This window comes from Pleurodeles waltl, chromosome 4_1 (assembly GCF_031143425.1).
Source record: "Pleurodeles waltl isolate 20211129_DDA chromosome 4_1, aPleWal1.hap1.20221129, whole genome shotgun sequence".
In the NCBI taxonomy this organism is placed as follows: domain Eukaryota; kingdom Metazoa; phylum Chordata; class Amphibia; order Caudata; family Salamandridae; genus Pleurodeles; species Pleurodeles waltl.
Genome location: NC_090442.1, coordinates 232,180,731 through 232,198,855, shown reverse-complemented (window position 1 = coordinate 232,198,855; position 18,125 = coordinate 232,180,731). Strand labels below are relative to the sequence as shown.

General features: G+C 42.6%; 1 protein-coding gene across 2 annotated transcripts in view; it reads left to right on the top strand.

Moving 5' to 3' along the window:
• Positions 1-2,157: 2,157 nt before the first annotated feature.
• The window catches only part of IPO8 (importin 8), a 650,601-nt gene continuing 634,633 nt past the window's right edge, over positions 2,158-18,125 (top strand). The window contains exon 1 of one of the 2 annotated variants that reach the window (XM_069228192.1): positions 2,158-2,365. In XM_069228192.1, the coding sequence (XP_069084293.1) occupies positions 2,282-2,365 (84 nt within the window). In that variant the 5' untranslated portion in view covers positions 2,158-2,281. The remainder of the gene's footprint in view (positions 2,366-18,125) is intronic. The other variant, XM_069228193.1, reaches the window with a different exon arrangement.

Below are 18,125 nucleotides of genomic sequence, written 5' to 3'. Positions count from 1 at the left end.
ATTTTGTCATAGGGGTTTGTGGGTGATGTGGGTGTGTGTTTTATATTGTATTGGGTGTGTGGGAGTGGTGTGTGTATGTGTATCAGGTGTGTGTATTTCGAATTGTCCAATGTGGTTGTGTTTTGTATATGTGTGTGTATTTTGAGCGTGGTGGTCTGTACCACCAATGGAATACCGCGGTTGAAAGACCGCCGCGTGGATTCGTGTGTCGTGATAGTGTGGGCGTATTTCTGTTGGCTTGATGGTGTCGATTTTGTTTTCACCAGTTTATCACTGACCTTTGGTGTGGCGGACTTGTGTGGGTCTCTGAATTTTGGCGGATTCCGAGCAGTGGGTCAGTATGACCATGGCGGAATTCCGCTGCCGCCGCGGTGTGTTGGCAGTCTTCTGCACGGCGGTAAACGGCTTTTGCTGCCAATGTTGTAATGAGGGCCAATGTGTTTAAAGTATTTTATTGTAAGCCAGTTCAACATGCCTCGTTAACTGTGATTAATTTGCTTTAAACTAGCATAATAGGAGCCTCCGGTCTTGCCATAAAATGTAGATGTTCCTAGTAATTTATGAAGGAAAGTCTTAATTTTGTTAAAGACACAGAGGCGAGTATTATCCCGCCTCAACATATCTTGATATTTTGTTTTTTCTCTCCCTCTCAGCAACTTCTACTCCTTCACAAACATCATCCTGATCATCTCCTTCCGGTGAGCCTACGGTTGACTCTTCCTGCACCTCCAGATTCTCAACATTACCTTCTGCATCCAGACGACTTCCTTTTCGCCTGCTCCAAGTCTCTGTTCCTGAAGTTTGTTCAAGGCCTCTTGGCTTTAGTTATGGCAATTTGCATTATTTGCTCTATTTTTCATTTGTTTTTTACTTTCGAACCCTTGCGCAAGAAAAGATGGCTGTTCACGGTCAAGATGAGTATTTAGGGGAACACTGTGCTATGATTGGTGCATATACATGGACTACTCGTTTTCTCCCATTGGCCATGTTTCATTTTCCTTTCTGGGATTTGTAGTTCTTTTTTCTTGACTGCTGCTATTGAATAAAACAAGAAAAGAATAGTATAATACTCGCCTCTGTCTCTTTAATAAAAATTAAGACTTTCCTTCATAAATTACTAGGAAAATCTACGTTTCCTAGCATTCGCGACAAAGAATTTTCAATTCCATTAAGGACACGGAGGCAAGAATATCCCACCTGTATAAGATAAACCCTCTTTGCATATGTTATACAATGTACAATGAAATTACATTTATTGATGTTTCATGTGTTGCCCTCCTGAATCCTGTGAAATTGATTAATGGTTTTGATGAGAACAAAATAGAGTTTAAGGCTCAGTATTTTTCTTCTTTATAGGGCAAGATGACAAGTGATCGGAACAGGAGTAATCTGTGTTCAAGACCTGGTGTCTCTACATCCTCTGGAAAAGAGGACAAATGATCGGAGCATCACCCGTTTGCCTTGGTTTCTGGGAATCAAATGGAACTTGATGTCTTTCGTTTTCCTCTCAGGAGTTTCTGCGTTCAGGAACTGATGACTATACGTTCTTAAAGTTGGGTCGGTGTTTCCCAGTTTTGAGTTCTAGACTTGTTTGCTTTTGGTTGGTTCTTGTCCCTGGCACGGAGCAAAGAATCATGAAGAATACCTACAGTCCGGAGGATATATTGGTTCAGCTCTGTGTTTGATCATGTGACTGAGATGGTTTGTTGGGAAATGTAGTGTTTTTTCAACGTTATTGTGATTGGCTGCTGAAAAAAATAAAGCCTAGAAAGGGAAGCATCATCCTCCCCTTCATGTCCTTAATAGAATTAAAAATTATTTGTCGCGAATGCTAGAACATTTTATACTGTATAGGCAGTAAAGATGTTGAACGCGATGCAAGTGGAAAACTAAAAAAAAAAATGTAAATAAGGGATATTTTCATAGTAAGACTGAGAGTTGACGCCGATGATGACGAATAGCTCTTTGTTTTGACTCGTCTTCTAAATCCCTAACGGTCCGTACAGCATGGCTGCCCCTGATGACAGACGCATTCCTTACACTCATAAGACACCACTTCTGCAACACATAGCCGCCTTGAAGGTGCGTTATCCGTACAACATGTCAGCCGCCGGCTACGCTTCGACCGTAAAGCGCTGCTCATACGCGCGCTTTGCGGTTTGTTGTCGCAGGTGTCGTAAGCCGGTGAGTCTGACTGTGTTCCCGGGCCACTGTTAGTACGCAGGTGATCGGTCTCTTGGCCTTCTGTCAGAGGTCACAGGTCAGGAAGATTTCCGTCACCATGGACCCAAACCGGATCATCCAGGCGCTGAAGGGCACCATAGACCCCAAGTTACGGATAACCGCGGAGAATGAACTTAACCAGGTAGCGAACTGAGCGGAGAAACCATGAACGGTCAGAAATTAGCGGGGAAGAGAGAGGTCTGGGAGTGTGTGCGCTGTTGGACTTATTGTCCATCTCGACTTTAGCATGCCCCCACTCTCCTCGCCCGTCTCAAGCAATGCCCCGTTCCCCTGATTTTACCCAGACACCCCACCACTCTGTCCGCGAATCATGCCCTGTTGTCGCACATCTAGCCCAGGCATGTGCATCATTGCCCATTTTTTAGTCACAGAATATCCTTTATCACATGAACTCGGATTAACTGACCTCTGTATACGAAAGTGCTCTCGATGGCTTATTGGCACCACATTACTTGCTGGTACCATTAATGAGTCACGTGTTACTATTGTCTCTCTCACCGCCCCCGATAGCGAGCTCTGTGTTTTGAGCGAGATATGCTACTTATATTGCTAAATGACACATGAACTGCCAGTATAAATTGGAACAGCGTAATCTTAGTGACTTGTATGGGATCGGGTGACGCTTAGGTCGAGAGTGGATACCACGTCTCAGCTGGTCAAAACATCAGTGCTTACACTTACTAATTTTCATTTTAACTTACAGTTCGGGACTGTAAAGTATAAGCCTTTAGCTTTAATTTATCTTCTGTGGCGGACCACAGGACCAGGTTTTGGAACTATGGCAAGTGTATTATGGACCAGCTTTTGGAACTATTACAAGTGTAGTAAGGCAGAACATTTAAAATTGAAATGCTGGGGGCCCTGGAAGTAGTGCAAGGCTGTATGGTCATAAGAGATTACCTCATGTCCCTTTCCCGCAATTATTTCTCACTGTGGCATTCTGAGCGATTTCGAGATGATGGAGGACAATCGTTGCTTATATTGCTGATGTGGTGCTATTTAATGTAGTAGTTAAACCTTATTTGCCATTAAAAAGCAGTAAAATGAGTTTTTGTGCACTTACCGGACTCAAGGAACATAGGCAATGTCTGTTTAGTTAGGACCCTTACCTTTCTGATTATGAATGCTTTTGGTAGTGATCCACTGAAAAAAGACAGGTGTCCGAGTGGCTGTGTTTCCAGCAGAAGTAAATTACCACAGTTTTGCTAACGTTAAGCTATAATGATCTAAATTCAAATATATTTGGAAGGCAAAGATTTAATATGCTTCTGGATCATGAACGACTTGCAAATAATGTAAGATCTTTTAGCAGTGAGAAGATGGTTCAGAATGTTGGGTGTGTGAGGAACGCTTGAAATGTCCGTGTTAAACTCAGCAGTGTTAGTCATAACAAGTTTACTTTGCAGAATCATGATACTCAGAAAGCATCCGAGCCATGGTACAGCTGGTGTTATAGAGCTGTTAACACCCTTTCTAAAAGCATCTGGTAGTTGATGGTGTCCAGCATTACAAGAACGATTTAACCAGGGTGTCCCATTAACATTTCTTATTTCTTTTTCACACAAGGGGAGAGTAACTGATTTGTTCAGAATCACAGGGGTGTTGTGCTGAGACATAACAAGCATTGTCAAAGCCAATAGTTCTCGACTTTGACTATTGTCTTTTGCTCATTCTGCTTAGTATGGGCATTGGCAACGTTGGCAATAATTTGTAGCTACGCTGTGTTGCCGCATTGCTGAAAAAGAACTGTGATGCATCCAGGGCTGTTGGGCTAAAAAATGCATTTGCCCTTGCTGCATCATAGGGCAATTTTAAATTATCTTTAGCTACACTGCGTAGCATTCGCCCTGGTGCACAGCATGGCTACACAGCATTACCAAAGCCAGTAGATCTCATAGGCAAGACTTATTGTTTTGACAGTGCTTGTTTCTTGTATGCAAAGAGTGGCCTGGTATTAAGAAGCTTGAGGACCTCTTTTTAAGGGCCTGCACTTGTTCCTCAGTGTTTTTGCCTACCAGAATAGCTGTTTATAACTCTTAGTTATGTGTTGGTCTTAGGGATGTTCCTGGTATTTCTTCTGATTATTTTCTTAGAGTTTTCCTGCTTTACGGTTATAAGGGCTGGGTTCTCCGATGGATCAGACGCTTCAAAGGAAAACAGCAAGCTTCTGGTAAAGTAATTCATGTTTCATCCAGGAGAGGAGACAGTATGTTTATGTATGTAGATGGTAAAATGTGTTTAGAAATAAGAGTATATTGTTGGGTGTTTGCTTGGTATCATTCTTTCGGTGCCCCAAGTAAGTCCTCATTTTCCCCGACTGTTTCCCGTGGAGTGTTTGGCTGTATTCAGCAGTTACAATGTCTGTGGGCCTAGGGTCGCGGCACAGCAGAGAGCGCATCCTTATGAAGGAACTACAGGGGATCAAGGTTACTTCTGATGTCAAACTCTGTGGCTAACACACTGATATTCCACTTTTGAGTGTCCTATCTTGAAAAACGCATCGTTGCTAGTTAACACATGCAGTCGTTTTCAGATATTAGAAGGATATTGATCTATAGTCCTGAGACTCCTACTGTGCTCCACCCACTAAAGTCATGAGGTTCAATGGGCTGCCCTTATCAATAATAGTCTTTCAACTGCCACTTTCGTATGGAACCTGAAATGTAATTCTCCCATTTATTCCTTTATGGAGACTATACATGACCAAGCCCGCAGAATAAAGTGGGCAAAAGTTTTGACGGATTTTTTTGTATTCTGTTTTATTTAGGAGTGCTCCTCCAGTTTTAAAGTCTTTTTATATGACCGCCTTCTAGATGAATTAATAGGTAACTCTTATGAGTCTTATTTGTGCCAAAGTTAAGTCAATTTTGACTAGCCCGAGGAAATCCTCACAAGTTAATAGTGAAATAGTTTGACCATTGATGTTATAAGGTCCACTGTGATTTGATAGACACCCTAAAGAGAAAACCAAGATATGCATCAATAGTAGCCTCCTTCCGTATAATGTATAAAACAACACTCAAAAAGAAAAAAATGTTTGTCAGGAGGCCTGGGAACAACTTATCTATGCCAGTAGTTGGAGGGATAGCTCAATATTTTGGGGCAATTGTTAATTACCCATTGTTCAGTGAAAAAGCAAGGCCCTTGTTACACTCTCCTAGTACTTGGGTTAGGCATTTTTAAGCAATATATAAAGCGCCTAAGTCTGTAATTGAGAATCCAAGCCATCATTTGCTTACAGGTGTAGATCTCCTTGTGGATGTAGTCAACACATTATCAGTCAATAAGGCTGAGGGCTCCTATGCGGTAGCAGTGACATGTTTAAGTCTAATATAGAGCTTTTGGCCCCTTAAATTACTTTATACATCAACAAGGCTTTTAGAAATGATGTCCCAGTTTCACGGTCTACATCTGTGATTGTGCCTGTCTTTAATAATGGAAGTAAAGACGATCCCTGTTGTTAATATCCATATTGTTAATGTACTCTGTGGTAAAGATTATAGGACGGATCGCCTTGAATAGGCTGATGACATGGGCTAATGAACATCTCAGATGTTCAGTATGGCTTTAGACCTGGCGTTGGTACTGCTCTGATTATTATAAACTGTACTGTGGGCATGCAGGAATCATAAACTTGGTGCTTATGAACTCGGCTCAACCTTCGATACAGTCAACAGGGACAAACATTGGGCCATGTTGAGCAATATGGGGGCCGAGGCAAGCTTTGTCTGTCTTTTGCTCAACTTGCATCAGAACTTGACAGCTTCTGTAAGGTATGATGACGGTAGCGAAGGTGCTGATATTTGTTTTTCTAAAACGTGGTGTGGTGTTCATCAGGATTGCATTTTGTCACCACTTTATGCACTTTACATATTAAACACTTAGAACTGCTTTTGGTTGATCAAGGGCAAGATATGCCACTAGTGTGAGGTTCATGGACAGCCTGGATCTGAGTACTAATTTTAAGAAATCAAATTTAATGATGTTTTGCCCTAAAACGACCAAATCTAGAGCTTATTTCAATTAAGGAAAGCTTTATCAGCAAGGTGGAGTCGTTCCCTGATTTAGGGCTGGTATTTGATTCTTTAAATAGTTGGTCTTTTTTTACTATCCAGAAGGCATGTTTTGCCTGGAGAATTGTTCTGTTTTTGATTTTGCTTCTAGGTTGGAACACAAGTAAACAGAGGCTGTGTTAACAATGTGTAAGTCCAACTGTGTTTCCAGATGACATGCCTTGCATTATGTAGAAACGGTTGACTCTCCGCAATTTTTTTCGGTAAATGCCTTTCATGCCATGATACATTAACCTCCCGCCCTCGCGAGGCCTGAAAAAACGGAATGGTGTGCAAATGGGGACCTAATAATTGCGATAGCCAGCTTTTTTGGGGTATTGATGGAGTGCACAATGGTCGCTTTCAAGCACATTAGGATCAGAACGTAACTTATCCGGGTGAGGAGTAGCAGGATGAAAAACATAGGTTTAGAGTATGATCCACAGTGTATTTATTGATTTTATTAGAATGAACAACGTCAGTCAGTATTTTCTTAACTGGTATACACATGATTAATACATTGTTGAAAATATCAGAGCAAGTGCAGTCAAGTAATTAGAGCCATACGGTTGCTGTGTGGCTGAACGAGTCTGTTACTATTAGTCAATTACCCCAATTAACGTCTGCATCAAATTAGCTTTTTTTTTAAAGGAATCCTGCTGATATATCGTCTTCCGTAGAAGGGCACTTACAATATTGCGAGGCAAAGCTGAAAGTACTTGACAACTCAGTGTTTTTTTGCACTACAAGTAATTGCAAAGATCTGTTAGTGTCGAGGCATTTGCTTAAGACGTCAGAAGCCAGGGACTAGTTTAAGTTTATGCACGTCTCTCTGAGCTTCTGCACATTGCTTGTGAACTAATTTAATGTGCAGAACGTCAAAGAGACATAACAGTGCTCTTTCTGTTTGGTCAGGGCTGCCTTTAAAAATTTGGTTCATGCCCAAATATGAACGGTGTCCCCTAACCCTCAACTTTACAATAGTTGTTACAGAAGTTCCAATGTAGGTGTCCAAATGTATTGAGAAATGGGTTAGGGAAAGTTTTAAATTCTTGGCATTGGTGGTAGGTGCGCCTTTTTGAAAACATCTTTAATTTTGTTATGTTTTGCTCGCGATCTCATGTTTCCAGTGCTGACATATATATATGTATAAAGTAATAGGGAGTAGCCTTTTGGCCAGCTTCTTTCAGCCATTGGCTGTTGCTTGTTTTATTTTTTTAGGTTTTGCCATTTGATTGCTGGGCGTGCTGTTAACACCATGGGTCTTCTAGGAAGGTTTCACTGGTGTTGAAGTAGTACCGTGTTATCTCCACTGCTTTGCCGCCCAAACCAACCCTTCATACCGAGTGCAATATGTTGCCACAGCTGCCCCTACCATTGCCCTCTCTTCTCTCTTGCGTTGGTACACTCATATGTTGTCTTTACCAATGCTTGTTGATTTGCTTCACAGTCATTGGTGGGCTGCGCTAGGGCTAGATGACATGCATCTTTGGTCTCTCCCTGCCTTCTGGACCAATTCAGGGACCATCACCCTGCCTGGTGAGAGGAGGGTCCAAGTGCTACTTAGTGCAGCCGTGGGACCTCTCTCTTTCTCTTTTTCTTTTTTTCTCTTTCTCTTTCTTTCTCTTCCCCCCCCCCCCCCCCCCCCCCCCTCCCGGTGCACTACAGGGACCATCATCCTGCCTGGTGAAAGGAGGGGCTAAGTGCCAGATAGTGCAGCATGTGTGAAAGTACGGCCGGGCAAACATCGGGGCGAGCGTGGGCCTGTCTGCAGCTGATAGAGACCGTACTGGGCCACTCCTTCTTGAGTCTGTGATCAAACCTGCTTTAGAATGGGTAGGCATGAGTCTAATCGATCAGCAATAATTTTAATTGCTCCTGTAATCCCTCCACAATGATGTCTTCTTTTATTTTTCTGCTGGGGTGTTTCAGTAAATGTTAAAGCTGCCACTCCAGTTAATGCAGTGTCCCAAAACATGGGTGGCCTAAGAAATGTATATTTAATTCTAATGCAAGGTCTGCTTGTGATATGAATGTGACTAAGGTGGTAGTTCATTAACCGCATACATGTGGATGGGCTGTTACCTAACACCAGTGAAGAAGAAAAGGAAGTCAGATGATACTGTAAAAACTGGGGCGGGTAAGTCGTTGGAGGAGGTTGTGGAGGTCTTCAAGCATGCACAGATATCCTTGGACATTTTATCTGATAAAACTTTTTAAGAGACTGGAAATCCTTGTACTTTTTCAATTCATATAATCATGAATTAACTATTATTGAAAATGGTATTTCAGATCTCTTGTAGGTTGTTGTATCTTCTGCTAATTTAGTTGCTCCTTTAACACAGGTTGTAACTAATGATATTGATAGGCTTTGTCATATTAAGTCTGGTATACAGATCTGCTCCCTCCCGGCCTCTTAATCGCTTTTCTAGTTTTGATGACACCTGGGGGATAAAAGTGTGGAGTCTGCCTTACATAGAGTTCATAAAACTGCCAGACCTCTATCTATAGAGCACAGCATGCAAATGCACAACGCTTGAACGGGCCTATGGTGTGACATTCGGCCCATATTAATTCCCAAGAGATAGCTGGATGTGGATTCACGGATATTTCTAGTTCATCCTCTGCGCCGTCACGTCTTTTATTCTGGTTCTGTTAAAGGTTCCACCTCTTAAAGGTAAGTCTTATGAACATTTTATACAATTGAAAAAATAAGGTTGTACATTGGATAGATGGGCCACTATGGTATGGCTCACAACTGTTTATACAAATTAATGTGGTCAGGAGAGTCTCATGGGTGGGGAGGGGCCCTAAGGGTTATGCAGGCGATTGCATTGTGGTCGATATTAATAGTGCAACAATGGCTGGCAGTTTATCTGAGATTTCCTTACAGCTGAGAGCACATCAGTGTGTTACGGCCTGGACTTCTTTTATTTAAAAAAAAAAAAAGCCATGTAATATATCTGGTCTTCGGTCGTGTCCCGTACTATTGACAAATTCTGCACAAAGCACAACAAGTAAAGCTGTCTGTAATGTTCTCACTCTTATTAGGTGAGATCCTTTAAGCAGCTTGTACAATCATGATTGACTGTCGTAATTTACTAGTTTTTACGTGGGCCTTACCCTGGATGTAGCCCCACTTTATTCTAAATTGGAATAACGTGGGTTTGGCAGGGAAAATAAATGATGTAAATTAGTGTAACTTTTTAAACATACTCAACATCATTTGCTTTCAAGAAATTTAGGATGTGGGCAATTTTTTTTTAATAGGTTTTAACTTTTTCTCAGTCCCTGCTTTTCCTTCCGCTTCAGTGAAGGCTAAGGGCGGCTTACTCATACTAATTACTTTGTGCGTAAACAGAAACATTGAACTGCTTGATACATGTTCCTCTAACCTTGCGGTGGTTTTATTACTCTTCTCTTACTAGTGTAGATTAATTGTTCATTTTTATAATTCTAATCATTTGCAAAGCGTACATGATCCCGTCATTTTCCTTAAAGGTTTCTTGGAGAGCCATGCTATTTATAACACCGTTTAAACTCCGTTAATGCTGGTGGGTGATTTTTATTTGCATCTTTGTACTCCTTATTGCCGTATGGATAACACATTCTATGAGAGTGCGCATTCATTGGTTTGCAATTTAAACACACAGTCCAGGGTGAATTGATGAAATCTTTTATCCATGTCTTTAATCTTTCATTTTTATTGAATTTGAGTGTAGATCCTGGGTCTCATTCTGGTATTCTGACCTTTACGGACAGAGGGAATTATACAATAATAGATTTCATTTTTGTTTCTCCTTCTGTGCTCCACCCACTAAAGTCATGAGGTTCAATGGGCTGCCCTTATCAATAATAGTCTTTCGACTGCCACTTTCGCACAGAACCTGAAATGTAATTCTACCATTTATTCCTTTATGGAGACTATACATGACCAAGCCCGCAGAATTAAGTGGGCAAAAGTTTTGACAATTTTTTTTAATTCTGTTTTATTTAGGAGTGCTCCTCCAGTTTTAAAGTGTTTTCAGATGGACTTCTAGATTAATTAATAGGTAACTCATGAGTCTTATTTGTGCCAAAGTTAAGTAAATGTTGACTAGTCCGAGGAAATCCTCACGAGTTAATAGTCAGATAGTTTGACCATTCACGTTATAAGGTCCACTGTGATTTGATTGAGACCCTAAAAAAGAAAACCAAGATGTGCATCAATAGTAGCCTTCTGCCATATAGTGTATAAAACAATACTCAAATAGAAAAAAAATGTTTGTCAGGAGGCCTGGGAACAACTTTTCTATGCCAGTAGTTGGAGGGATAGTTCAATAGTTGGGGGAATTGTTAATTACCCATTGTTTAGTGAAACAGCAAAGCCCTTGTTACACCCACATATCTCTCCTAGTATTTGGGTTAGGCATTTTTAAGCAATCTATAATGCGCTCAAGTCTGTAATTGAGAATCCAAGTCCTCATTTGCTTACAGGTGTAGATCTCCTTGTGGATGCAGTCAACACATTATCAGTCAATAAGGCTGAGGGCTCCTATGCGGTAGCTGTGACTTGTTTAAGTCTAATATAGAGCTTTTGGCCCCTAAATTACTTTATACATCAACAAGGCTTTTAGAAATTATGTCCCAGTTTCTTGGTCTCCATCTGTGATTGTGCCTGTCTTTAATAAGGGAAGTAAAGACGATCCCTGTTGTTAATATCCATATTAATTGACTCTGTAGAAAAGATTATAGGACGGATCGCCTTGAATAGGCTGATGACATGGGCTAATGAACATCACAGATGTTCAGTATGGCTTTAGACCTGGCATTGGTACTGCTTTGATTATTATAAACTGTACTGTGGGCATGCAGGAATCATAAACTTGGTGCTTATGAACTCGGCTCAACCTTCGATACATTCAACAGGGACAAACAGTAGGTTATGTTGAGCAATATGTGGGCTGAGACAAGCTTTGTCTATCTTTTGCTCAACTTGCTTCAGAACTTGACAGCTTCTGTAAGGTATGATGACGGTAGCGAAGGTGCTGATATTTGTTTTTCTAAAACCTGGTGTGGTGTTCATCAGGATTGCATTTTGTCACCACTTTATGCACTTTACATATTAAACACTTAGAACTGCTTTTGGTTGATCAAGGGCAAGATATGCCACTAGTGTGAGTGTCATGGACAGCCTGGATCTAAGTACTAATTTTAAGAAATCTCATGTTTTGCCCTAAATCGACCAAATCTAGAGCTTATTTTAATTAAGGAAAACTTTATCAGCAATGTGGAGTCGTTTCCTGATTTAGGGCTGGTATTTGGATCTTTAAATTGTTGGTCCTCTTTTTTACTATCCAGAATGCATGTTTTGCCTGGAGAATTGTTCTGTTTTTGATTTTGTTTCTAGGTTGGAACACAAGTCAATAGAGGCAGTGTTAAAAATGTGTAAGGCCAACTGTGTTTCCATAGCCTCTTTTGGCAGTATTGGACCACTTCAGCTTTGCAAACTGTTGAAAACAAGTTCATGAGAAGGCAATTATCACTTCCTCCAAGCTCAGCCACGTTTGCAGTTTAGTAGGAACTGAGTCAAGGCTATTTGACAGATGTCCCACAGCTGAACCCATTGCTCTTATGGCTTTTTGTGTGATCAAATCAAGAACGGAGTTAAATCACTTAATTCTAAAAGATTGTCTTTGTTTAGATCAAGTTTCGAGAATCACTTAGCTAAGCTATATAAAGATCTGTTTTACAAATTTGGTACGTCTAATATATTCGATTCCCCCAACAATTTTGTTAAAGTGGATATAGCCTGGACTAAAAAGGCTTTTTCAATTTAGAAACAAGTTGAGAGGGAATTGTGTGCTTTGGCTAAAACCACTGTTAAAACCTATAAAGCGTTAAGAACTACTTTGTTGATTGAACCGTATTTATTGATCAATATGCCTAATAATCATTGTTTTTGAATGGCACGTTTTAGGTTTATTATGGTTCAGCAATTGTTTGCTGTTCCTAAGGGCTGGCCTAAGGATTTTGATCTTGCACCTTGTAAATGTGTCAGTTTCCAAAGAGCTCTTCTTATAAGCATTTGCGTAAGATTTTTATATGCCCTCTCCTGGATAAGAAACATTTTCAACAGTTTAGACCTGTATTACTGCGCATGCACATATTACTTGATAACCATATATGCTTCAATGTGGCTTTTTTATCAGGTGCCATAAGACAGAGGAACCTAATGGATTGAATTTGATGCTTACTTTTAAATTGTATTATCTTTTATGCTTTTATTAGGTTTTACCTGAATGAAAGATATGTATGTTGGCTGCCATGCAAGCGTGCCTGCATGATGGCCATCTTGCAATAAAGTTTCTTATTTTTCTTTTTAAATCTCCATTATAAGATGTCTGCTGCATATCCACTGGGTGTCAAATATATTGGGAATGTCAGCAGGCCGGGCCTAGTAGTGAAGTCAAGGCCTATAGCAAGACCTATTAGCTTCATCATTGCTTGTTTTATAATTGCTTTCTTTATTGGTTTGTATTTTTCTTCTTACTATACCGCTCTATATACAAATAATAATAAAATGTTAAATATCCTACGTAACTGAACAGGTTCTTGTTTCTCATTCAGCAGAGACCGTTGAGATTCATGTGGACCCTATTGGCTGCCATTCAGCTCTTGTGTTACTGTATTAGAGCCATCGAGCATGGGTGGCCACGTGGTTGTAACACTATGCTTAAATGCATGTTTTGGCAACTAGCAGACTTTTGAGGGACAGTGACTGACCACAGAAAGGAGGGAGAAGGGTGGCTACAAGAAAGGGTGAGACTTACCAATGACTGGAGAAAATATGTTGGGCAAATGGAGGGGCCGTGGTGATAGCTAAATTTAATAGTTCTAAAATGTAAATTTCTTTCTTCACAAGCCTCTGCTTCAGGTGTCCTAACCATCCACTCCTTTTTTTTCTCGGGCTTCTTTTACTTCATTTTGGGATTCTTAGCTTTATTTTGAATTCTTTAGTCTTACTTTAATCTCTCTTTCATAAATGTGTGTGAAAAATCTCTTGCCACCCAGAAAATTAAGACTCCACTCAAAGGGCAGGATAACTGAAATAAACATGAAATATTAAGTTATATATGTTTACTTGATTTGTGCCAAGTCAGACCTCTTCGGTCAAATATAAAGAGCAGCAATATGTACTCACCCCACAGCCTTAAACAAGGCATTCTTCCTTCTCAAAAAATATCACTGTGCTGGTGACCTTTTCCAACCTATGCTCAACCAAAATTTTAAAATAGAGAATGAGACTTCCCCTTTGTCTTGGAAGTAGCCTGTATAGAGAAGCCATTAAATACCACTTTTATAAGTGAGACATGTTTCTATCTATCTGCTTGTCCAGAGTGCATGCCTGCATCATCTGTAATCTAATTAAGGGTGTGTTCAAAGTAATGAACTCCTGGACCAGGTGATGAAGCAAGGGCAGGCTCTAGTATGCAAAGCCCAGAACTGGACTACCGTTGTATGGCCTGCTCTGTGAAGACAACACCTCACGTGGAATCATGGCCATTATGAAGTCCATCGCTAGAGCACTCAAACTCTGTCGTCAGTACCAGGGTTCTTAATGGTTGCATCCATTTTAGAAATGTTTGTGTCTCAGGGTAGAATGTAACATGTTAATTAAGCGTGTTGTACTACTTGTCATGATGACAGTCCTTGCATCTATGGCCCTATGATATTAATACTTAGTGTGGCAACTTCAAATCAGAAAACTGCCATCGAAAATAACTACAAACTCTCTAAGTTATGACTAGTAGGTTAACCCCATATGATCCCTCCTGGATCACCCACACCCTTGACTTTGTGTTTTCAAGACACCTTACGTAGAGAAATAGGTACTGAAGTATTAGATTAAAGTGAGCACATCTGGTGGTGTGGCCTATTGTCATGGCCGAGCGCAGGTGAACCACGCGAGATCTGCTGCATGCAGGCATTGAAATCAAGGAAGCAGGAGCCCCTTACTAGCCCAGCCAATGTCAAAGTCATGATATAAGTCCTGAGAGGCGGGCGACCCTGCGGGAGGCTCCTGAGAAAAATTAGTGGCTGTGTTCTGGCAAATGCCAGAGCAGGGCCTCTCTGCATGTGGCACTGAGGCTGCGACTGGCGGTACCATTGGGGGCCCATATGTGAAGCGGGTGAGTGTGCTGTGATGTGGGGATAGTCCAGGAGCCCCTTTCACCCTAATTGCCGCTTAACTGCTGAATATTCCTGCCCTGAGAACTGCACCCTGCTTACTGTGAGCGGCGACTGGGGGGCTGGAGTGGGGGGATGGGGGGATGGGGGATATGCCAGAGGGATATGCCTGACTTTAATATGGCTGATTTAAGGGACACAGTTTCATTGCGGGAGAGTCACACGGCCGGCTGGAGAGAGGCCTGATGTTATGGGGTGTCAGAAAAGGCAGAAAAACGGTATCCAGCCCTTATAGACCGCCGTTAAATAACTACAAACTTGTTTTTGACCTGTGGCGCACACACACTACTGATGAAATTACTCTTTGGTAATCTTGAGCCTATTTGGGGTGAACCATCTGGAAGTTATTAGAGTGACAAGCCCTCCCTCCAATTTTGAACTATGCAATATGGGCCAGTAAGATACTTAGGCAATACTTGTAGTTTCATGTGGAGTACTCATGGGCCCTAGGGGAATAACTACTCTAAAATCCCTATCTGCCTCTCCAGAAGGTTTGAGTGGGACCATTCCGGCCTCCATTATGCTCCCCAAACTTGAGACGTTACTGAATGGTGAAATGGGTGAAGGAGATGATATCTAGGGAGGCTTGCTGGGGGAAACGCAGAATCTGCCTCATACTCTGAGTCCTTGCGTTCAACCACCAATCGCGGCCTACATGCCTCCAAAAAAGATGCAGCGGAATAGGGTGGCCACTTACTTTCAACCGACAGAATCCAGGGAAGTGCACTCCCCTATAACTATTAACAATGCAATGGCATTGACTAAGGAGGACTTTCTATCTTCTCTACAAGACTTTAAAAAATAATTCTGGGAGGAACTGAAAACAGATCTAGCTACCTTGCTTGACATTCTCTGATCTGTTCTTAATGGTAAACTCTCCACACTGAGACAAGACATAGATTCTGTGGGGTAGCGCACTCTTGAACTGGACAATTAATGTCACACTCTGGAACAATAAGTAAGCCAACTACAAGTGGCGATCCTCAAATGTGAATGCTTGGAGAACCGCTCCAGCCTTCGCCTGTGGAATCCCTGATTTGGAAGCTTTTGTGGTAGGTATGTTTTCTGAATTATTGGGAGACAAGCAGATTGAAGTGATAATGGAATGAGTCCACTGAGTGGGAGACAAGCAGATTGATGAAGGCAAGTGCCCCTGAGATGTTGTAGCAAAACTGCAATCCTTAAAAGTGAAGGAAACATCATATAAGCTGCAAGGAAAACTGAATTGATCACCTTCCAAGGCGTGTCAGGCCATGTATTTCAAGACATTGCACCGTCTACCCTGGCCTGCAGACTTTAATTTCAACCCATCACTGATAAGCTGTGCACTGAACATATTAAATACAGATGGACTTACCCATTTGGCATTACCTTTGAATACCATAACAAGTAACATCACTTCACAAACATGGGTGAAGAGGCGCAGCTACTAGGTATATCAGCTGTGGTTGGTGACCGCCAGCGACCAGGAGAGCAAAGGTAAGTTACCTGGGTGTCCCATAAGCAAACATGGAGACTCGTAAATGGAATATTGCAGAACAGGACCAGGTCGATTGAACCCAACAGTGGATTCTGGATGAAGAGGACCTGCAAAAAAAGGGGACAGAGTCCAGTCTACGCAGGAGTGTCCAGGTGGGGCAGGAGGCAATGCCCACCCTTCCGTGGGTGAAGATCCGGGTTGACTGTAATGGGTGAAGTCCAGCTGCGGAGTCCAGGAGCTGCAGAGGAGTTGCTGAAGTCACCTAGGAGCTGTCCCTCAACGGTCCCCTGATTGCAGGTGGGTCAGTGGTCAGGAGGACCACCTAAAAAGCACAAGCAAATGGAACTGGAGCTTTTGGAGAATTGCAGAGCTGAAGAGGACCAGCAAGGTCCTGGGGATTCGACCCTTGGAGGGGAGTCCGGGCTGACCCTAAGAAGACAGTAGAGCCAGCGGAAGCAGTCGGAGCCCCCACGAGCAACCCACTGACAGCAGGCACAATATGTCACAGTGAGTCCCAGGCAGCACACCTGAAGAGGAGGCCCACGTCGCTGGAGCAGCAGAGAGGAGACTGTCCTTGTGGAGGTAGAGTGCTGGGTGCCTGGGCTACTTGGAGCCTCAAGATCCCTTGGCGCAGAAGTCAACAAGCCTTGGTTGCTGCAACGGTCTTGGTGTACAGGGGTTCTGTCTTGGAGGAAGAGGCAAGGCCGCACTGTCTCCCAAGTTGAACAAAAGGCAGAGTGGACCCAGAGTATCCCCTCAGAACCACCACCTGTGTTGGAGAATCTTCGCAGGTCCAGAGGACAGTAGATCCCAGCAGCCGGGGATTGTTGCCTTAAGTGCCTGCAGATGCAGGGGAGTGACTCCTTCACTCCAAGGGAGATTCCTTCTTGCTTCTTTGGTGCAGCTGAAGTCTTTCCGTCCCCAGAGAATACCCAGCCTTGGAAATGTGGCAAGGTTCTGACAGGAGCCACAGAAACAATATTGCACGGCGAGGTTGCCTTGGTGTTGTGGTCTTGTTCGGTTCCTGTAAAGCCCAGCAGTGTTTCCAGTCATCTGCCTAACCTGACCAGTCAGATGCTCCCAGGGGCCTCTGCCCATTTTGTTTTCTGGATTATGCAAGGAAGGAACCTAATGTGCCCTTCAAAGCAAACCGGTAGCATGGGGAGGCTACCCCTCCCCAGCCTTGTAACACCAATTTCCAAGGGAGAGGAGGTTGCACGCCTCTCCCACAGGAAATCCTTTGTTCTGCCTTCCCCTGCTTGAGCTGGTCAAGCAGCAGGAGGGCAGCATCCTGTCTGAGGGGCTGCAGCAGTGTGGGCTGCTCACAGACCCTAGAAGACTGGTAGGAGCAATACTGTGGGGTCCTCTAATGAGCCCCCAGAGTGCATGGAATCATGCCACCAATACTGGCATCATTATTGGTGTATGATTCTGACATGTTTGATACCAAACATGCCTAGGTTCGAAGTTACCATTATGTAGCAGGAATATAGGTAGTGACCTATGTCCAGTACATAGCTAAAATTACTTCCACACACTTATTATGCCCAGGGAATTGGAACTGGAGTTCGTAGGGGCACCTCTGCCCTTAGGGCTGGAGGGCCTACTATAGAGGGGACTTACAGTGGCCTGATGTAGTGACCAACAGTGAAAGGGTGCATGCACCTTTTCACACAGGCTGCAAATGGCAGGCCTGCAGACACAGTTCACATGGACTCCCATGGGAGGCATAATACTTGCTGCAGGCCATTGGGGACCCCTTGTGTACCAATGCCCTGGTTTACCTAAGTACCATATACGAGGGACATACAGGGGTACACCAGTATGCCAATTGTGGGGTGTAAATGGTACCTTGACAACCAAATTTAGAGGAGAGAGCATAATCACTGGGGTTCTGGTTAGCAGGATGCCAGTGAAAACAGTCTAAGCACACCGACAGGCTAAAAGTGGGGATAATCATGCCAGAAAGAGGGACTTTCCTACAAGAAGCATAATGACAATCGGCATTCCGTTTACCTTGATATGAAGTTTGTACTACTTGCATGCTATAGTGGTATGAGACCTACGCACCTGTAATCATGCAAAGTCTGGCTGATTCATTTTCTAGTTAGGGGACTAAG